The sequence below is a fragment of the Xiphophorus hellerii genome, chromosome 1 (genome assembly GCF_003331165.1).
Source record: "Xiphophorus hellerii strain 12219 chromosome 1, Xiphophorus_hellerii-4.1, whole genome shotgun sequence".
In the NCBI taxonomy this organism is placed as follows: domain Eukaryota; kingdom Metazoa; phylum Chordata; class Actinopteri; order Cyprinodontiformes; family Poeciliidae; genus Xiphophorus; species Xiphophorus hellerii.
In genome coordinates this window covers 8,562,823-8,585,223 of record NC_045672.1, presented here as the reverse complement: position 1 = coordinate 8,585,223, position 22,401 = coordinate 8,562,823, and the positions used below count along the sequence as shown (strand labels likewise).

The 22,401-nt window shown below is 38.2% G+C and overlaps 1 protein-coding gene across 1 annotated transcript in view; it reads right to left on the bottom strand.

The window, feature by feature from the left end:
* Nucleotides 1-22,401, bottom strand: part of cfap74 (cilia and flagella associated protein 74) — a 54,174-nt gene extending 31,773 nt beyond the window's left edge. The window contains 24 exon segments of the mRNA XM_032574319.1: nucleotides 517-638; nucleotides 744-761; nucleotides 763-867; nucleotides 2,247-2,329; nucleotides 4,449-4,545; nucleotides 5,237-5,422; nucleotides 6,153-6,242; nucleotides 6,647-6,713; nucleotides 11,159-11,277; nucleotides 11,401-11,538; nucleotides 14,065-14,103; nucleotides 14,105-14,233; nucleotides 15,185-15,389; nucleotides 15,543-15,700; nucleotides 16,001-16,103; nucleotides 17,260-17,370; nucleotides 17,540-17,713; nucleotides 18,109-18,213; nucleotides 18,429-18,527; nucleotides 19,384-19,548; nucleotides 21,365-21,467; nucleotides 21,726-21,823; nucleotides 22,031-22,056; nucleotides 22,177-22,401. Of these exon segments, the coding sequence (XP_032430210.1) occupies nucleotides 517-638; nucleotides 744-761; nucleotides 763-867; nucleotides 2,247-2,329; nucleotides 4,449-4,545; nucleotides 5,237-5,422; nucleotides 6,153-6,242; nucleotides 6,647-6,713; nucleotides 11,159-11,277; nucleotides 11,401-11,538; nucleotides 14,065-14,103; nucleotides 14,105-14,233; nucleotides 15,185-15,389; nucleotides 15,543-15,700; nucleotides 16,001-16,103; nucleotides 17,260-17,370; nucleotides 17,540-17,713; nucleotides 18,109-18,213; nucleotides 18,429-18,527; nucleotides 19,384-19,548; nucleotides 21,365-21,467; nucleotides 21,726-21,819 (2,510 nt within the window). The 5' untranslated portion in view covers nucleotides 21,820-21,823; nucleotides 22,031-22,056; nucleotides 22,177-22,401.

The following is a 22,401-nucleotide window of genomic DNA, read 5'->3' as shown; positions in this document are numbered from 1 at the left end:
CTGGTATTTATTTGATGAGGAAATAACATTATAGCGTAATGTAAAGCTCAAAAAAGTAAATTTTACATAATGTTGCCTCTTTACAAGCCCCACAAACCTTCACAGAACAGCTGTATTTGAACTAAGATTAAATGATGAACAGCTGAAATCTGTTTAGTAATTAGGCGTTTTGTTAGGCGTTTGTACAGTACAGTATTTGTGCTGGATTTTGTTAGTTGTATCAGGGATACTGCTTGCTTATCTATAAGTATATAACAAGTGATTCAGATCTTTTTTATATAAAATAAAATTAAAACAACAACTGAAAACCACGTATCATGTTATTTCCACTACACAATCATGCTCTACTTGTCTGCACGCCACATAAAATCCCAGTGAAATACATTAATGCATGAAATCATGATGAAGTATGAAAAGGCCCAAAGTCACTGTTTAGACTGCACTGCTGTCTTTTGTTTACAGGTAAAAAAAAAAGTTCAGTTTATGTTTTCAACTTTGTCTGTCTTTTGGACCCACCTGCTCTGAAGGACGATGGTGTATTGATAAAGGCAGTCAAAGGTGCAGATCTTCAGGTCAATGCTGGGATGAATAACCCATACAGGGTTGCTGACCGCCACGCCGCTGACATGGATGGGTATCTGTGTGAATAGGTCATCAACCGAGACATACATTTTCATCAATAATCATTTGATTATATAATATTCTGCTAAATTCCCATGACATAACATCCATCAATAACATACTGGTTTTGTGTTTGTGTCAGGAGAATCTGATGTAGAAGTCCATTATGGTCTCTCCAGGAATGGTTGGCTTGAATAAAATTTCCAGCTTGACACTTTGAAAGGGTCCAATCTCTCCTCCTCTTACCTAAAAAAAGTACACAATGCAGCTAGGCCAAAAAACAAACGAAACATACGGTTTTAAAAAAAAAACTAATTTCAACAAAACATTTCTAAACAGATGTGGGGATTCTTCATAAATCTCCTAATCCCATTTTTCACTTGAATTTCAACAAAGGCTAACATAAGCATAACTTAATTTTGGTTTTAAGTCTAAGTTCAGCTTTGTCCAAGCATCAGTGCGCGTGAACTGGTTTAGTACACTGACATAGGTTTTAGCTCCCGTGTTCACAGATTAAAGCCCCAGACTGGAGCGTGTCACACATGTCTGAGCTACAGTTGGAGCCATGAGCCATCTGCAGTTTTGTCCTGGTGCCTATTTGTTACATGGGAACTATGTGTCTTAAAAAGCTGTTGTCAACAAAACACTCAATTAAAACACATATTATTTGATTTATGTCAACTGATCAGCAATCACCTTTGACTGTAATGTTAGTGTTTAATCTAACAGGATATATATTCAAAAAAAAATAAAAATCTAAATCCTCTTTGAAGTCCATTAAGAGGATAAGGAAGAGTTGCGTGCAGGTGAAAGGCTGGGCACTCCTCCATGTAACGTCAGTACATTGAGAACAATAAAAACATAAAAGGCATAAGTGGCAGATGCAGCGAGTGACTCAATGTTTTAATGGATAATCCACAATTTAAGACGCTGCCTTTAACCATTTGATGTGCACATATCTGTCAAAATGACAACAAAGCTGAAGGCATGCAGGCGCGTGCAACACACAGTCACAAAAAGCACAGAGGGAGAGGTGATGCACCATTAGACCCCCTCTAGAAAGATGTAATGAACCCTGATTGGCTTCACAGCTTCGTCGGGGCCACAAGGCATAAGCATCATGGTTAGAACAAGAAAAGGAGCGCAGAGTCTTCAGTAGCACTGTAAGTCAAGAAAATCAATCTTTGCACGCAGAATAGATCATACATCGTGAAGCAGATCGTAGACAAAAGAACTAAACAAACGCATCTATAGCTAAGAAAAATGCTCAGAAAATCCTCCCTCGAGAGCGAGGGTAAATCCGTTTCTCGTGAGCTCATTGCTTCTCCTCTCCAATCACTACTGAAGAATCCACAGTGAAAACACATTCCTTGTTTCAAAATAACTTCACACAGCAGAATGAAATAAAAGTTTGAAAGCTTCAGACCATGAGAAGTATTATAAACCCGAAGCAGTTCTCCCACAGTATAAAAACATCATCTACTATCAGGTTGTACAACTCATGCAGATACAGGCACACAGTTAGCAGCATGTGCTTTAAAAGCATTCCCCCACAACAATGTTTATTAAAGTTAGTTTTACATATTTTATTGCAATTCAAGTACGTGATACTATTCTACACTTACATTTCCAAGTATAATATCGCAGTAGTCCACCAAGGTCAGGTTTACGCGTGTGCCCACATCAGAGGAAAGGTGAGGGTTTATTTCTGTATAATATAAGAACACAATACAGAAGAACAGTGCAGGGTGACTGATGCGTTGTGTTTTGGGGGAACAAACCGATCTATACATACAGACAAAATCAACCAAGTAACGGTGGATAGAACAAAAAAACAGGCATAGTGCTGATCAGTACCTTCGGTTACTCAACGTGAAGATTTAATAAACTGAAAACATAAAGTTTGGCACATTTGTATTTAAAGCAATGTTTTAATTTGACCAGCATAGTTTCCACTGACTGGCAGCAATATTTACAGTTTGGTAAATAGGGTAATGATGATTAAAGACTAGAAGCTCATGAGAAAAGATGAATGATTACCAATGTTAGTGGAAACACTGCAAACGCTTGTGCAGCAATTTTCTGAAGCATTTGGTTGTAATGCCAGCAAAATGTTTTACACTGAATATTGAGAAGGGTTTAAGTAATTTTTAAACATTCAATAATTCATTAAAGTGTAACAGAGTAGATTGTTTTTAGCGATAACAGCCCTAGAATATTGTCTTATTAAGTTATTATGCAGTTTAGGGACATGCACTGACATTCCCAACCAAAAAACAATTTAAAAAAAATAACTTTAAATCTAAATATGGTGGAAGTATGAATAATCCGGTGTTTAACTTTATATGTAATGATGCAAAAGTGTGGATCTTGTTAGGATTCCTGTTTCTTTTTTTTCCAGAGAAACCATTGAAAATAATTTCTAAATTTTTCCCTTTAATGTGACAAATGACAATAAGTGACTTTTTCCTTTAAAAAAAGGAGCAAAACAAAAAGTCACAATTTCCCATGCCTGCTGCACATCACTTTAAATATTACTATATTCAGAGTGATGCAGCTCTGTTGTTTTATTACTCTGTGAGGCGGAAGCTCAGCTGGGAACTGATGCATTGCATGAGCAAGTGTTAATGCTCTACTTTGCCATAGAGGAGTCAAGGATTTCTCAAACATGCATGAAATAATCAAAGCAACATTATAACATGGAATAACAGGGAATAACATTATAACATGACTATAAAGCTCAAAAAAGTCCTTCAAAGTCCTCCTTTAAGTATTACAAACTCAGTATTTTAACAGAAGTGTGAATGTATACTACACATTTAAAAGCAAGTATATACTGTAATACCACAGATAAATAAAAAAAGTCACTAAAATGGCACTGCTTCCAAGTTCCTACACTCAGAAAAGCATGACAAATTGTGAACTACTGACTTTCTGAAAATGTAATTAATTTCATGTGATTGACCAACGGAGAAGAAAGAGAGAAGAAAAAATGGAGATGCAGCAACACAACAGCCAAAGCCTGTAGAGCAGAAGAAAAAAAAGCCCTGAATTGCTTATCAAAAGATTCAGCTGTGGAGAGTGCTGAGCACAGCGATGAAGACTTTAGATGTGGGAGGACACAAAAGAGGAGATGCATCCTTGTCGCCAGTAGGGAGAGCAAGGTGAACCCTGCGCTTTTACCGAGTCCTCCTTTAGGTTTTTGTTCCCACAAAGACCAGATGTCCCAGCACTGATGAAGAGATAAAGCCTCTGCTCTCGTCCTTCATTCTAGAATCAGTGTTATGTAAACTCTCGGAGTGGAGCTTCACAAAACATTTTTCAAATACAACTAATCTGCGTAGCGATTCCGGATTTAGACTCAACAGTACGCTGAGCATACATGCTAATATGCTGCTAATGTTTGCCATCTGCTAAACTAAAACGGTGCCCATTTCAGACACCTTTCACTCCTGCCAAACGCTTGGTGGTGCAAAATGAAAAGTGACAATTTCCAACTCTGCAGTGTCAGTCTGTTTGAATGCATACTGGAACAAATATGCACATGCCTGCTGCACTTTTGAGATTTCTAGTTGTAAGAACTTTGTGCAGTTTTAGCCTGCTAATTTTCTACATTTGTTTTGGCTAATTTTCTGAGTATCGGAACAAATGTAGGAGTATCTACATGAAATACACCAAATTTGAGGCTGTAAAGTGATCGGGTATGGAGACATTAAAGTTTAAATACTTTTGCCAGGCACTCTGCAATTTATCTCAGAAAGGAATCTTTTACATATTTAATAAGATCCTCCATAAGTCTTGTCTTGTACGCACTGCAGTATTTTTACCAGATTCCGTTGAAAGACTCTGCTGCTTTGGATGGACCTCCTCTAAACCCAGCGGATAAGAACTCTGGCGCCTGGAATAAGTTATGTTTTCACTTCCCTACAAGCACAAAAAAAAAAGAGAAACACTTGCTCATTACTCATTCATTTTGTGCACGAAGGATTACACTGTAACTTCCCACTAAGTTAGAATAATGCTGAACTATTTGAGTCCTTTTACACAATAATTCATTTTACTTTGACTTACTTTTATTACTTATAGTTTCAATGTAATACATAAAAGGGGAGAACATTTTAGCAACTTGTGACACAAAAATCCGTGACCTGCTGTAATAAATCTTTCTTTGAGTCAGAAAACACAAAATCTTACCTGGTATTTTTGGTGTAGTTTCTAGTGCAAATACGCTTAGTACACTTGAAATATGGCAAAACTAACTCAGAAGTAACTTTTCAGCAACACGCAGAGGCTTGTTTTAAGTCAATAATTCTTTAATATTGATGAAAAGTAATATTTCAGAGGCAGATTATTTCACTTGTTAAATGGGAAAAATGTCCCATTTCTATAAATGAAATAATTTCCCAGTGGGACGAGTACTTTTTAAAATCAATATTAAGAAATTATTCACTTAAAAGAAGCTCCTATAACTTACCGAAAAGTGACTTGTAAGTTAGTTTTGTCTTATTTCAAGTGTGCACTGATGTCTGCACTAGACACTAGACCAAAAATACTTCATAAGATTTTGTGTTTTTGCAGTGTAGAGCAACTTCTGAGTTTTATACTGATGGCTGACCGGATCTGTGTTGGCAAAATCCTGGGATGGCATCTGGGCATGCTTCCTTGCCGGAGAGAGATGCATGGAGGTGCCCATGCTGAAGAAGCTGGCCAGCGCTCCGTTGTTGGTCAGGGTTATAGTCCGTGAAACACTCTGGCCGACAACGTGCGAACCAAAGTCAATAGACTTGCAGTCAACCTCCGGCTAGACAGAAAATATCCACAGATAAACACTGTTTAGTCAGATGAGTTAATTGCCAATTACTGACAAGCTGCCACCTCATGTTCACAAAGGTTTTGATGCATTAACAAATAAACCGATTAAAGAAGGTGAGCTTAATTAAACTGGTGTACCAACTTAGTCATGAAGTGCTGTTCCTATGAAACAAGATGAAAAAAATACAGTGACTAATAGTTCAGTATCCTCCTTTTTCCTGTTCCTCTTCTGTTCCTTTGGACAGTGCTATGAAGTTTCACCTGTGAGTAAACATCTCTCCTGTGTGTATCTCTACCATATGTGCTTGTTTTTTCCTGTGCCAGGTTGTACTCGGCTCCACTGTTCTCTCGAGTGTATAGCCTTTTTTTTTTTTTTTTGATGCTTCTTAGTTTTTATGCCCACGAGATTTAGGCTTGTTTGGACTGAGCTGCCGTGTACCAAACCTGTGAAGTTATCACTCACATTTTTTATGTCGTCTCCAAGCGTACAACTGAGACTTGCCTGTGTCATTATTATTTTATATTTATTTATTTTATTATTTTATGTAACAGACACATATCTAAGCACTAGATGCACACTGTACATGTGTGGTAGAGTCAATACAAATGGACAAAAAAATATTGCATAAAAAAAAAAGAAGAAATGAACCAAATCAGATTAGAAGGCTAATTAAACAACAGGTAAAAGCAATCTTTTGGTTTTTAATGAGTCTACTCACGTTGAATTTCTTTATGGTGCATCTGACCGGCACAGAGAAGGGACCAAAGGTTGATTCAAAATAACATTCTCCCTCCAGGTCTTCATTAATCTGCAGCGATCAGATAAGTGAAATTGGGTTCTGACATAGGAGGAAATAAACATTTCATTTCACTAAACTTTTGCCTGTTTACTTTTTGGGGGTAAAAATGTAGTTCACATGTACGTTCAACCCAACAATATGGACCCACATGGCAAATGGTTTGGAACCACTTCAGTGTGAAAGATAACTCTGTTCTAACAAACAGAAGATATTATTTTAGTACCAAACTACTAGTTTAAAAAAATGATTTAAAAAAAGGAAAGGCAAGACAAGACACTAAAAGACCTTACAAAGCAACAACAGTCATTACTTTGCATGATTACAAGTGCGTCATAGAAAGTGTGTCCCAATATGCAGGACATTTGATGTTTTTCAGCCTCTTGGTGTCTGAATAAAGTGCTCACAGGACTTACCAGAGGATGGAATATAACCAGCATTTCACAAGACATCCCAGTAGATAAAGAACCAGGAGGCTGAAACCTGAAACAAATAAAAGATAGCTTTTTAGACAACTTACCGAACAAGTAATATTCTCATTCCAAATCTGAACTACAGTCATGGTAAAAAAAATTTAAGTTCTAGGGTTTAAAATGTTTAAAGGATCTCACTTTCACCTGGTTCAAAAATGGTTTCTTCAAGAGTACAAAAACCCCACAGAACCTTGTGATTTACTAAACAAGGATAGAGTCAAAATAAAAAAGTCTATGACCCAGAAACCTACATACGTCTACTCACTATTCCCAAATCTGTAAAAGTGTGATTTATTATAGATGTTTGCGTTTATTTTCATTCACAGCACAGAAAATTTTGATGGAACCTGAGTCAACGTATAATTCTGCAAACGGTCCAGTCAATTTCCAGACCTTAATCAAATCAAGAATCTGTGGCAAGACCTAATTGAAAATGACATTCTGTCTCACCTAACTTACTACTACTACTCTGCAGAAAAATGAGGAAACATTTTTAAAATCATAAATTATATAAATTGCTTCGCATTAAAATTTATGCATCAAAGGTTTTGGTTGTAACGTGAGAAAACGTGAAAACATTTAGTGGACATTAACACTTTGAAAAACGTTTGTTCAGGTTAAATTTGCATAAAATAAATGGCCATGCCTAATTTGGCAATCTGTAAAATCAACACACAGTCTGAATATCTTTCTGTACTTACAGAAAAGTACAGTAAGCAAATGGACCAGTACGGTAGGTTTATTTTGGCCTCCCATTTGAAGCTGTTGGTTCAGTCCTCAGTTGGGGAACTTGGGGCGGATACAGAGTTTACTGCTGTGAAATGGAAACGTATGAAAGGATCCCACCTGGTCACTAGGTGGTAAGTGGAAAACGTCTTATTGTACCTCATAAGCATTTCCCTTTTCATCTGCGGGTAAAAAAAAAAAAATCACCAGTGCTTTTGCTATTTTCTAACTTCAAGACAGGTGGCATGAAAAGACATGCGAAGAAAAATAGAGCAGTTCACTTGGGATTAAATGCTGAGCGAGGCAGAGTTTGAAAAAGCCTGCTACAGCCCTATATAAACTGCTGCGAATGAGGCCAGCGTGTCCGCTGCAGAGGACTGGAACCATGAGGCTGAAAAATGTGGTTTTACAGTATCAGTGACAATCCTGTGTGTTGAATTACACAGTTGTAGCAATACCCCTCGGCTTCACCCACAGTAAATCAATAAGCAATCTACTCATAAGTCACAGCTAGAGATCCTCGTACACATTCACAGCCACTTCTAAAACTAATCTACAGAAGCTTCAAAACTGTGTCGGATGTGTCTAAACATCTGAAATAAAACGTATTTCCAAAATACTCTCTATCCTACGTTAAATTAGTTCTTTTAGAGGGGAGAAAAAACAGCTGAAGAGCTAAAAGAGTAACTTTTAGATGTTTTTCTTCCAACTCTAGAGATCCTTCTTGAGGCCAAATATTGCAATATTAATTTGAACAGAATTGACAATGAAACTACTCGACAGATTTTGCTGTTGAAATAAACATGACCCCAGAAGAAAACGCTTAAACTCAAAATCCATCGTAAACAAGTGTACTGAAACAACAAACAGATCTACGCATCAAATGGTTTTCTACTGTAAGTAAAATTAATCATAACTCATTTCAAGTATTTGGGCATACAAAAAAAAATAAACAAATCTTGTCCGTTTGCACATTTCAGAATGACACAAATAAGCCCTTGCATACAAATCTTGTGCATTAACGAGGAGCGCACCATCTACAGTCAATGAGAACATTTCAACACCTCATTAATTATTCAGTTCTTTACTAGGAAATGCTTAAATATATAAATGTAAAATTCTTGTGGAAAACGTGATTAAAGTACACGTAAACAACCAAATTAACCCAATTTTACCCAATAAGGAAGAAGACATTTAGTTTGAACAACCTGCATCCAGCAGGTTATCTCCTTTGGTTGAAATAACTTCAGTGAAATGCTTTTAGAAACATAGACCAGTCCCTGAGGAAATTTAGTTTAGATCTTTCAATGTTCCTTGGAGTATATTAAAAAAACCTGGGTTAATGTTTTAAACTTGTGAAAGTGTTTATTGCCAAGATATACAATAAAGTGCTAATGTTTGTATAATTTTCAAGTATTCTTAACTTGGACTAGATGAAAAAAAAAAAAGTGTTATTATGTACTCAGATTTTTGCTCCAGCACTTCCTCTACAGGTTTATTTGTTATCTCACATCCGAGTTCAGGAACACACACAACCCAGAAGGATGTTTTCCGCTCAGACCCCCATTTCTAACACGTGCTAGGAAGAGTCACTAAACGCAGCATCTATACTGTGGCTTTTTACCAAATCTGGCAGAAACCAGGCTTTCCCGGTTTGTGTCTCAGTAGAGAAACGATGAAGTGGAGCCCACTCTGAAATGGGTGTTGGAGGGGAGGAAGCCATTTTTAGAAATTCAGGGGGCGTAGAGGAAACCATGGGCTGATGTGAAAAAGCCTCGTTTGTGTTGCTCTATGTGGTCATCACGACTGATCTCAGTATTGTAGGTTTGAATGTGTGACTAACCGGGGTTTTACACACTAGTACACATGAATAATCAAAGGTAGGTGTAAAACAAGATAATTACCTTCCCTGCAATTATAACCAGTTCTGTTTTTTTTTTTACAATTAACAATCGTATTTCTGTGCTGTTTATCATGTTCCCTGGCTTTGATGTTGTACTGCGATTGTTGATGTATGCTGCTTCCTGAAGTGATGTGTAAACATTATATTTCACCAGAGAATATTACTGCAAGAGAATCCATCTTGCCAGGCGCCAAGTTATGCCTTTGTGGCCACGGCAACGCTGTTTAAGCCACTTAACAGTGAGAAAAAAGGCCCCTAAAGAGGAAAGTGTAAAATCTCAATAGTAAATAATTATACTAGAAATCTGCTGGGTTTTTTTTCCTGAATTGATAGAAATAATGGAAAGTGTCCTCAGAAAGTATTCACACCCCCAGGTTCCCACATTTGCACCCACAAGCTTCAAATTGTTATTGTCAAAATAATGTTATTGACAAAGTAGAACAACGTCTGGAGGAAAAAGGTGAATGCTAAGAATGATCTAAAGTGTGGCAGATAAGCTAATTTAAACAGCTGCTCTACTGAGAATTTGTAAAAGTTGGTGTGTGGGTCGACTTCTTTTGCTAAAACACAACAAATTCTGCAGCATGTTAATGTTGTCAAAGTCAAGCTAGCATAATTGACCTACTTCCCTCTCCCTCTGCATTTTTTTTATTAAAACTGTTTTCTGACCTTGTTATTTAGTTGGTTTGATAATTAGTAGCAAAGCACTGTATCCCATTTTTAAAAAATATATATAACATGCAAAGACTTAAGATTTAGCGTGCTATGTTGACACCAAGACAGCTACAACCAATGTAGCTGGGATCTTTTGCGTGTTAGTTTCCAAATGTGGCCAGAAGTTCATGTCTGTTACATGTGAGTAAGGAATGGAGAACTAGAAGGTGATACATTCAGACAAGTGATCCCGCACCCGCGCTCCATAACAGTGTCAGTAGTTTCCAGCTGACCCTCCCATAGCCTACAAGACTCTTCATCCAGTCAGGCAGAATGAGGAGAGAAGTCTCCGCATCAAGCCATGAAAGACCTATTGGGAAAGCGATCCTCAGAGAGTGACCTGGAGAACAATGCATCTCTGCTTGGTCTGTGAGCTGCTGGCAGGCATCACAGAGAGGAGATAGAAGAAACATCGACTGACTCATTTGTCGGGGACTCATAAGAGGAGCTGTGCGCGTGGTGATCCAAGCCGGCGTCCATATGTGGGAGGACAGGCTTTGCGTTCACGCATATTCCATCATTTTTTTTAAAAATGACAAATGGTGGCAGGGTTTCTATCTGCTCATGGAAGAGAGAGTGCTAATAATAAGTGTTTTGAAGGCTTTTAACAGATGATGCCCATTTTTCCACATGTTAATTTAGGAGGCCACTATATCACAATTATGCTGCATTTCTAGAGCAAATTCAACACTCTAAAGATTACCAACTCTATAAAGTTTTAATAGCTAATAATAATAATGTAACACATGGAGCACGGTTGACTAAATATGATAAAAGTTATATGAGGTGAGCAGTGCTGTTGATTTGTGTTTCTTTCATCCACTGTATAAAAGAGGAACAGTACATTTTTCATCAGATTCAGTTTGTTTTAACTGTATTGGTAAACTATGTTGTTTTATTAACTTTCTTCAATTCAAGTCACTCTTTTATGCCTATTTAAAACAGACAGTTAAACAAAAAAAGACATTTATTTTTTTTGGTTGAATGTTTGAATATTCAACCAAACTTGAGTATAAACTTCGTCAAGCATTACTGAAGCTAAGGGAAGCTTCTTAGTTAAACAGCAAACAGCAAGCTACAGTTTCAGACAAACTATTTACTCTTTTGCTTACTTGACAGAGATGAACTCCGTAAGCTCTGCAGAGATTCTGATAAACTTGCAAACACTAATAGTGTAGGAGATGTTTGTCAGGACAATTTTCTTCTTATACCTCTTCCCAACGTCAAAATCCTAAAACAGATCGCTTAAATCAGTCAGCAGAAAAAAATGTAAAATTCCACATTGCACGATTAATTAACTGCTGTTATACATTGTGTATATTTTTTGGGGGGGCACTTTTACTAAAGTTAGTACCTTAAAGAGGACGACTTCTGGCTTACTGGAGAATGGAGGCTGTTTCAGAATCCTTCTGGCAGTCGCATTTAACATCCCGCTGTCCATGCTGGATTCAGCTTCCTTAACTTCTGACTTTGCAGAAGATAAGACGGGCTTCTGTGACCACGAAGCAGAAGAAAAGCTATTGAAAACACACTTCCACACTAGATGTCTATATAAACTGTAGAAACAAACAAATAATCTCTTTTTGTAGTCTGTCTAACATTACATGAGATTACATATTTCAGGTCCTTGATCTTTCAGTCATATTATTAGAAAAAATCATGCTCACAATACAACAGCAGCTGTATATGGAGCTCATTCCCCAAAATATGACAAAAAGGTCATGTAATAATTCAAATTACATCTGAAACTGTGTGGTCTGGTATCCTAGTATTTGGAGTTTTGTTTTTTTCAAACTGCTGCAAACACTTTGTTACAAAGAGAACATCTAATCGCCATCCTCCTTCCCCACGATTCACCTCGTTAGCTTTGTTGTTTTGTTGTATTTGACTGCTGTACTGGACTGTAGCCTTTAATGAGGGCATCAGTCTGATCTGTATGTTCGCAGGAGAGATCCCTTCCACTTGACTTGTCACACGCTCAGATCTCTGAGCTGTAACGCTGTGTTCGCTCTGAAGCCTCAAAGGAACCAACGCAATGGGAAGCGAAGCCTGTCGCCCTTCATTTCAACTACTTTAGGATGCTGAATAAGACAGTGAGCCAACTCACCTCTGTGGCAGTGAGCTAATTCAGAGACACTCCTACTCTTGTTGTTCTTTCTAAACTTTTGGTGATTGCTGAAAAGTACATGTAATAGTTAATAGTTACTTTAAGGAGTTCTTTAAGCGTAGTTCCACGAGATATTCTCTTGCTACCTACAGTTGAATTGATTTAAAAGTTTGAAAGGATGGTTTAAAGGTGACTGGGGATTTTCTACAAATAACAACCCTGAATCTTTTTCTTCTATTGTTAAATGTTACAGTACATCCAATGCTGCACTGGGTATTTGCGTCTGGTACATAAATATTTAATATGTTCCTTTTTCCAGTCCAGGAGCTCAGTAAAATTTTCGTAATGTTTCTGTTGCCTAAAGAAAAGGTTCCCAAAGTACTTATTTTAATTACCACCTCAGTTTATTATCAAGTTTTCAAAAAAAAAAAAGAAAAAAAAGAAACAAGTTGGCAGAACGGACACATTTTGGACACACTGATAACTAGGTTTGCTAGCATTTTTATTTTTCTGCTGTTTAAGTTTCCCTATCTCCTGTACATTTTGAATCTTTCTCATGAAAGATTAATGTTATGTTTGGTAATGTTATGTTTGGATACTGTTCTACAGTTCTACTGTAGAACTGTTCTACTGTTCTACAGTTTGTAGTCTGACTTTCTATTTCTGTTCTTCCATTCATTCCCTTTCATTCCCTTCATCACTGATCTTCTTCCTCAGCTGCTCTCAATCGGGTTGTCTCCCACATATTCCTGTTTCACAGTTACCAGTCTGTGTTTTGGGGATTTATTTCAATTGCATGACCTGCACTTCTTGCCTTAGATTTTTTTTTATATTATGTTGGTCCCTGGACTTAGTTCTCCATGTGTATTACAGCAATCTTTGCCTGGGTGCTTGAGTACTACAATAACAACATCTGTCAGTGAACAGACATGCAACATTGCATATTAATATCTGCGCAAAACTTTAACAGTTATAATCTGTAGTAGTGATGGAACCCCATAAACTTTTGTTTTGAAGATAAGAACTGAAACCTATATCTTTGGAAAATATAATCTCCCCTGTACATGGAAAGAACAAGTGCAGGTTTAATCTCCTACCTTGTTATTCCGTGTCTGTGCTTTGCTTTAATTCTCGATGTTTAGGTCTATTGTATTCTTAGAAAAATAATAAAAATACATTTAAAAATAAGCTTTAGCATAATTTGAGTAATTAAATAACCATTGTGTTTGTTATCGTCATCATTTTAGACAGAGATTTACAAAAGTAAAATAGAAGTAGAAGCTGTTCCTAAATATAACACCGAAGCTGGCAGGTGGATATTATTGTCACTTACGAATAGTGTGTGTGTCAGTCGAAATGTGTGCCATCATCACAAAGTGTGCTCTTGGTGACACTGTAAATGTGATGTTATATTTATCCATCTGTTTTTTGACACACTGTGTCAACAGAAAAATACCAAAACTCTAGCATACACAGTGCCTAAACTTTACAGGTATGTATTTTCGATCAAGCTGGAGTCCTTCAGAGGAATGATTTTTGTAATGTGAACACACCTGAAATTTACTGATTAAGTTTGGTCTCCTGGGAGATGTCTATCCATGTGGGCAAGCATCTCAGATACTTTAGCTGAGTTTCACACAGGTTTGTGCTACCTGACCTGACAGATTGTGTTATTCTATGTCTCTTCACCTGCCAGAAATAAGATTCACTGTAGGCATGAGGTGGTTCATATGATATACCATCCTGATCCCAACACCTCAATAAAAACCTCTCCACCAAGCATTTGGAGCCTTTGCTGCTCCCTGCAGAATATTTACGTGGCTGCTGAATAGTACATGATTTATGGCTCTTTATATTTAGCAGTTCAGATGAATTTGCTTTAGACTGAAAGGTTGTGGTGTTTTAGCGCACCTTGCATTCTTGTTCCCACAGCCCGGAAAATTCTGGCTCTAGCGAGGAAGTCAGCAGGGGTGGTGTAGTCAGTGCGTTTGTGAACAATTTCCTCCATTTCCATTTCAAAGTTTTCGCCGTCAGAGGAGGTTGAAGAAGACTCGTAGATGGTACTGTACTCTCTCTTATGCTGGGAAAATGTAAAGAAACACATTTGTGACCTCACATACAAACATCGTCGTGCCAAGGTTCCATAATACCCCTTGAACCTTTTCACATTTTGTCACGGAACAGCTCATTTATTGTATCACGCTCCCATTTTACGTGTTAAACCAACCCATTGCTATGGCTTTGTGTTTAGAATTGCTGTCCTGCTGGAAGGCGAGCCTTCACACCAGTGTAAAGTCTTTTGTGACGTCTAAAGCTGAGCTTACACAGCATGACTCTTACAGTAGCTGTCTTTAGCTCCAACTCAAACTGTACGACTACATCGCAGGGTTTAATAATTCACAGTTCACAAATGATAACTTCTCACATATTAGGGGCGTCGTACTCTTGAAATCAGAACCGCAAAGAACAAGAAGAAGAACATTTTGCAAATAAGGAAATGCTCGCCTGAGAATGAGAGGATCCTCCACAAACTCAAATGATTCCCAATCCTTACCATTCTGTGCGGTAAAAAGTGTAAAAGACATTATTTTTGACTTCCACTTCCGTGTTGGCGTATGCACAGTGTGAGAGGTTCAGAGTTTGTTTTGAAGCGGACTGAACAGGGCTGGTAGTGAATGAACCCTTAAAACTCTCTTTCATCAACCAAAACAGCTGTATCTGTACTGAGGCAGAGTGTATTTAGAAACAAGGCATTTGAGTTTCTAAAGGCGTTTATTTAAGGGTATCCGAGAAAACATAGCTAAATGCAAATGCACACCACACTTCTCAGACTATTTGTCATTGTTAAGAGGATGTTCAAATATGATGCTCTTTTCTTCTGTTAGTCACTATTTTCTGCTGTCAATCATATAAAATCCCAGGAAAAAGTATTGAACTTTGGCAGTTATTAAATGCCAAAATGTGAAAAACTTCTAGGTATGTTAATAATTAATGGGACACAATAGCATCATAGACGCTGAGACCTTCTCACCAACATTGTTGATGGAGGGGCTGATGGAGGCTTAGGCTCCAGATGAGACAGGAGCACCTCTCTTCCTTGCCTCAAAGATGAGAACTTGTCATGAGATGAGAGATTGGGAGGCGGTGCCTTGCTCCTCTTCTTGACCAGCTGTTCCTCCTGAAGCATTTTTGCAACAATCTCCAGTCTCTTTGACTTCTGGCTCTCTTCGAATTCCCTTAGAGGTGTAAATCAACAACACTGCATTATGCTGAAATGGGGTCATGTATTCCTCAGCACACAGAGAGTAAACACCCACACGCTGCTGCACAGAGTGGGAGTAGAGGACATACATGTAGCTAAGGAAAGAAGAGGAGAGAAGAGGACATACTGTTGTTTTCGTTTTGCCTCCTCTAGCTGTCTCTTCAGGTACACATGTTTGAAACCGTTGAAGCCTTGAGCCTCCAGGGAAGCTTTTAGTTGTCTTTCGTCTTGTTCTTTCTTCAGGACTTTTTTTTTGGCTCTTTTTTGCTGACCACGTAAACTCTCCTAAAGTAACAGAGCTAAGTTAGGAGTGATATATTTGACAGAAGCATAATTATCTTTAATTGGAAAATACATACGTCAGGGGAAGTATGTATCATTCACACAGGCTGCATGCCATATGCATGCATAATAAAAAACAAAAACAAACATTTCATTAAAACAGACAAAAAGTTTTCAATTTTGTTGTTCCTTTTAATAACTCTAAAATGACAACGTATAAATAGGCCTCATAAGGCATCTGCAGGAAAAAAAAAAAAATCTGAAACAAAAAATAAAACACTTAGGTTCTGTTCTGCTGCTTACTTGATTGGCTGCTATGTTAGACTTTAGAGATTCAACAGCCTGTATCCTCCTTTCGATAAACTCCCTGTTCTGCTGCTCCTTCTCCGCCACTTGCTGATGTAACCTAGAAATAAAATGCACACAAACAGTGGCGTAGAGGTGTAGAGAAAACATGAGTGCGTTTGCTCTCCGGCAGAGGAGCAAACTCCACACGCAGCACAAAGCCTTAGACCTGAGATGTGATTTGACAAAGCTATCCGTTCTTTATTTTTACGTCTTGTGACTGTGTCTTGGTGATATAGGTTCTTGCACACGGAAAAGATGTGAATTTCAACACTTTAAAATAACACTCTAATTGTTATCACACTTGCCCTATAATGAGTGTACTGGAACTGTCAAAAATGTTGCTTAGCATTCCTAACTAAACAGCTGATGCAGACAAAGCAGCTACAAAGAAAGGTAAGCAAAGCTTATTCAGACAGTAGCAACACAGTGTCTGCTTTTGAGTTTGTGGTAAATTTTTATTTGACCAGAGGCGGCAGTTGTAAAAATCCTATGCTCCTTACAAACTAATGTCAATATACCACAATTAGGTCCAGGGTTTGACCCATCTATATTTTGCATTTTCTGTCAGTGAGATAGTCTGATACCAAAAGAAAAACATTGAAACATCTCCTTTTTTGGATTCCGTAATACAGTACGGTTTTCATAAACCTGAACTTGCGTCGTAAATAATTCTCCATTTTGCATTATCCAGTTTGAATGATCCAGTTTGCATTTTAGCAATCTAAGTATTTCAGATTTTAAACTAGAGATGATTAAATGTAGTGAAGAAAACAGCTAAATAACTCTTCAGTACTGCAGTAGCAACATGAAAATTAGAAGCCTAGTTGAGTCATTACTTAATGACTCAACTCATTTCTTACCGTACTTACACAGTGGACAACACAGAAAGGGCCTGTTTCCCATTGATGATATATGCAAATAAGCAATAAAAATCTTGTACAGGCGCACAAGTGACAGATCAGTTTTATTTATTAAAGTGGACAGAAGCCACGATGCCCATATTATGAACTAGTACCAGATTTTGATCCCTTTCGTTCTCATCTACAACACTGGTGTTGGAATCAAAGCCCCTACATATGTCCTGTCTATTTTCCGTTTAATACACTGACGCTGCACCAGTGAACAATCAATAGGACAGACCGACTCTCCTAAAAGTCATAGACAGTGACTGTCTTGTTGCGACGTAACTCTGTTTGGGGTTTATTGAGGATTACCTTTTATTGCTCTGCCTCAAGTACTTGGCAGCTATCTTTCGGTTTGCTCGAAACTCTTCAGTCTTCCTTTGACATTCGATCTCCTCCTTCCTCAGCTTGGCTGCCTGTTCACTATCAGAACACAAACAAGATTTCAAAACATTAAGGAAATGTGTTTTCCTTACTCCTATATGCCTGGAAAACAAAAGGGTTTGATCAATTGAGAAACAAAGATCAGGAAATGATAACGTATGCATTCTGTTTCAGTGTGATGAACGACGCAAGCTGTCGTTGGCCCTACTCCATGAAAAGCTTCATCCTGCGTTGACGGTTTTGGCTGACTTTCCTCTCCTGCTCCAACCTTGTTACCGCCTTCTGTGCTTTAAGGACCTCGAAGAGCTGCTCATCTTCCTCCATCTCTTGGTGGACTTTGGAGACGTTGCCAAGCTGCACCTCAATCATATTCAGCTCCATTCTTAGGAGAGGAGAAATTTAGAAGTAAGCAGAACAAAATGTACCGACGTACTTGTTAATGCGGGATTTAGTCTAGGCTCTTAACATGGAACTGCAGATAGGAGTCTGCAAGGCTTTATCAAACATTAAAACTGAAAAATAGTTTTGCGATGTTTGGAAATAAAAACCAACTTCAATTTATCTACAACTCAGCAATAATAACATAAGAAACTCTCGACAGTAAAGTCTTTCTCTTGGTTGCGAAGTTATTCCTCGTATTTCTCATTCCTTTTTGTACTTCCTCAAAGCAGAGGCAGTGGGCAAATCAGAGCTAATGAGAGAACTGCCCTTTTCATGCAGTTGGAGTGCCTGTCAAACCATGTTGGAACAAACAAACCGTCTTCACGTTGAACCCACTCTTGTTGCCTCAGTTTGGTGTGGATTTGGCCTTCCAGCTTTTCTTCCTTCTGCAGGTTTTGACACAACAACTCATGCTGGGTTCTCAGTCGAAACACCACCACACTGTTAATTAAGAACAGGAATGAGTGAAGAAAATGCCATCTATAACCTTTTTTTTAGATAACTGTATAGCTGAGACTGCATGGCACAGCATTCGTAGCCTCACAGACACAAATACTGTTCTATTTGAAATAGGCTTCTTCAGGATGCTACTTACTTAAAGGACTGCAGTAAATGCCCACCCCTGGTGCAGATGAATTTATTTATTTTATATTCACCTGTTGTCGTTTGCCTTCTGCTGCTCTATTTCCCACTCCAGTTGGTCCTTCTGCTCCAAGCAGCATTTTATATCATGACAGCAAATGTTCAGCTTTTCTCTAAAAAGAAAAAAAAAAAGTTGAAAAATGAAAAGCTACACTGGTGAAAGTTTTTTTTTCATTTTACATCTTGACATGTTAAATCCACAAACTTGAATATACACAAACTTCCTTATTTTCTTTTGAAATGTGGCAAAATGTGCAACGGTTGAATCCTAAAAAAAAATAAACTAATTTAGTCAGTATATTCTGGAAGTTGAAAAATTTATTTTGATTGGTGTAAAATGCTGAAATTATTACTTGTTTTCTTCAGGGAGGGGAAAAAAAAAAGCTACATTCTGTGACTGATGGAAAATGCTCCTGATAGAGGAAACCGATGCAGACTGTAACATAACAGATGCAGACCGTTTGAAAGCCAGCTGTGCTTATGTTCCATAAAACCGATGCTTAGTCAGAGAGCACTAAAGCTCCACACTGACCACTGCTGCTTTGTGCTGAATGATGATGACTGACATTTCTATGGAGACTGCATCACAGTTCATCAGGTGCTTAATGGCTTGCCATGGAGACAAATAAAAACAGGGAAGAAAAGTGGAGGGAGAGGTCATTACTAGAAATGTTCGCTCTCTGGCAGGAATGATTTCCCACAAATTGCTGAATCAATTGGTCCAAAAATGATTTCCCCCATGTGATAAGGGCAACAGAGCGAAGATTATGGAAAACAGGAAAAACAAAACAAAACAAAGGAACCAACCTGTACAAAGCCTCAAACCTCAACACAAACCATTTGAGACAATGAGACCTGGCGTGGATGTGTAATGTGGAGGTGTTTGCCAATTCCAGAGAGGCACATGCAATTTGATCCGGGCTAAACAGGAAAGTTAGCTCTAGAGGTCGATGAGTGGCAGGTCCAGACCTGGTTTTCTGCACGTCATGCTCCTTCTGTCGATAAAACGAGTCCATCTGGTCCAGGTTTCGTTTCAGCTTGAACATCCGTGCTATCTCGGCAAAACTCCTCTGCTTGCTATTGTTGGCCACAGGTGCAAAGTCGCCGGCGCCATCGCCCTTGCCCTCGCTCTCACTTGGGAATGACGAAGAAGGACACATGAGGAAAATGTATTGCATAGTTAATGTACATCCTGGATGTGAGTTATGTAAATATAAGAATTTACGGTGCTGGCCACAGTTTTTGGTAGCAACTGTGACCTGGTTTACTGCAGTTACAGATTCTCACAATGAAAACTGTTAAGTAATCCAAGCTTTAATTAAGCAGATTTATCAAGTGGGGTGGGGGGAACATCTAATGTGATGAAATAATACATTTTAGCTAAATTAACTGTATGTATGTATGACATTTACTAAGGTGGAATATTCAGACAAGGAGACCTTAGAGTTGATTGGCAGAGGCAACAAAGATCCACCACAAAACTTTACAGCAGGCATGAGGTGCTTTTCCTCATAATCGTCCTTGGTTTCATGCCAAATTCTAGCACAGAGTTCAAGTTAAAGTTCCAACTCCGTGTTTACATTAGTTACTGCTTCTTTTCTGGCAGAACTCCCCCAAAAAACAGCTTGGCATGTGGATAGCATTTAATGATTGTAAGGGAGACTTTGTGATCTGCAGATTTCATTGGTTTCCTTGGTTGGGATTATTATGTATTTTCCAAGCACACAGTGCCATTTTGTAGCACAATCGAGAAACGGTTAATTTGAGTTGCTGTAAGAATGCTATTTATATGTAATATGACTTAAAAGAAATTTGATTTCGCAATTTAAAGCCTTGAAATTGGGCCTTTGTCTTTTTAAGAACTCCTGTTCGTTCTGAAAATCCGCCTTCAGAAAGTCATCACACATCGCTCCTCTGTTGACCCTTAAAGGACATTTTCACCAAGGTTGCAGTGAGATTAGCTCCTATAGTGAGCTATAGTGAGCTCAGCAGATGCAGTTGTTTGCTGATTGCTGCTGGCTAGTCTGAGGGAGCTGAGCGGGGAGCCACGGGGGGAGAGCTGCCCAGTGAGGCGGATGCTCGGAAACTGCAGCTCCAAGGGGGGAGCTGAGCCTCAAAGGCAACGTTTGGTCCACCGAGGCATTTTCCACTGCTGAATGGTTGCCACGGGAGATTGAAGGACTTTCCACAAACATGCATGAAACAATCAAGGCAAGCATAAACCTTATGTTTATGGTAGCAGCATTACATAACAAGCTCAAAAAAGTTGATTCTACCTAACACTGTCCCTTTAAGAATCAAATCTCTACCAGTAAGTATTGGCTACTTTTTATTCCCTTTCCATTCTGCTCACATGGTTGCACAATTAATATGAGACCTTATACAGACTAATGGCCACAGGATAAAGGAAACCGCCCTCAGTTTCTTGTTATATTTCTACTTCAAGGACACAATACAGTCAGTTAATAGTCACTAACTGAGATCCTAGAAATGCGTATCAAACAGTCAAAATAAATACATAATATTCACAGCAAATATATTGGGAGTGGAACCATTATCCCATAATTTAACTAAGCCACCTGTGGTTTTGATAAAAACAAAATAAACCCAAATTAAAGATTGGATTGTTCTTCACAATGAGATTAGGCTACTGCAATAAAAGAGGGATTGTTTTTTGGTTTTTTTTGTGGTTTGTTTGTTTTTTACAGCTCTTTAACTGGCCGTGCCAATAATTTTGTCTGGCACTGCACTTACTGCAGTTATTCTTGGAGAGTCTGGTTGCTCTCTGAGCATATGATGGCGAAAATAGAAGTTGTCAGTGCTTGATAAACTAGATAATAAAGTGTTTGATGTCAAACAGTTCCATACTGGGACCACTATAACAGAGAGAAGTGGAAAGGTGCAGAACTGGATAAATATTAGTAAATCAATGAATAATAGAAATACTTACTCAGATAATTCCTCCAACCAGTCCAAATCAGGAGGAGGGGCTGGCTCTTCATGAAAATATACATCCTCCACCTCCACCACCTCTTCCTCTTCCTCTTCCTCCTCTGATTTTGAAGACATTAATAAAAGACAAATCTTTGACATATCCTTTCTCTCATTATTGTGACATTTAGCAAGCAGAAATATATATTTTTTTGGTAAATCCGACTAAATCTGACCTAAAACAAGACAAGTTTGGTTTGATTTAACTTCAGACAAGGAGGGGAAAAATGAGTCTTTTAATTCTGCGTATGTACTTCAGTATGTGTTGTTTTTTTTTTTTTCCATATAGCTTTAGCCTGAAGCTCGAAGCTGCTTCTTACCCTCTGTTTCATCAAAACTGCGGAGGATCACATCGAAGAGTCCAGACTTCAGAGACCCGCCTTCAGGTGTGCTCTCGAACTCCTCAAAGTCCATCAAGCTTTGATTAACATTAAACAGTCAAACTTATCGAACTGATAACGTTGTGGCTTTCAATGAACAATTAAAATGAGCTAAATTAAGGAAAGTGTTGACAGAAGCAAAACAAACACAAAAGAGCCACATTATTATTTTTATTATTTTAAAACACCGTTGTTCCAAAGTTCACAGAAACAAAGAATACCTGAGCAGACGGTGAGTGCTTTACCTGATAGGTGCTGCTAACTCGGAATGCTAGAAAGCTAAAAAAAAACAAACAAACAAACTAGTGTAAGCATATGGCTATTTTTAAAATGCTTCACGTTTAAAATAACAAACACATCAACAACTAGCAAAAAACTACGAACCAAATACCTGTCTTAGTGAGGCTTTTCCTCATTGTTTCACCAAACAACCTTTTATGAAGTAAGTTTTATCCTCGCTTACTGTCGCTGTTTCCAAGGAGACGAGTCGCAAGGGGGCGGGGCTTAACCCTGAAGTTGAAATGAAAAAAAAAAAAAAAAAAACACCCTGTCATTTTCGCTCATGAAATTGAACCCCCGCTGAGAGGACGTTGCTGGCGACTGATGTTTTTTTTCT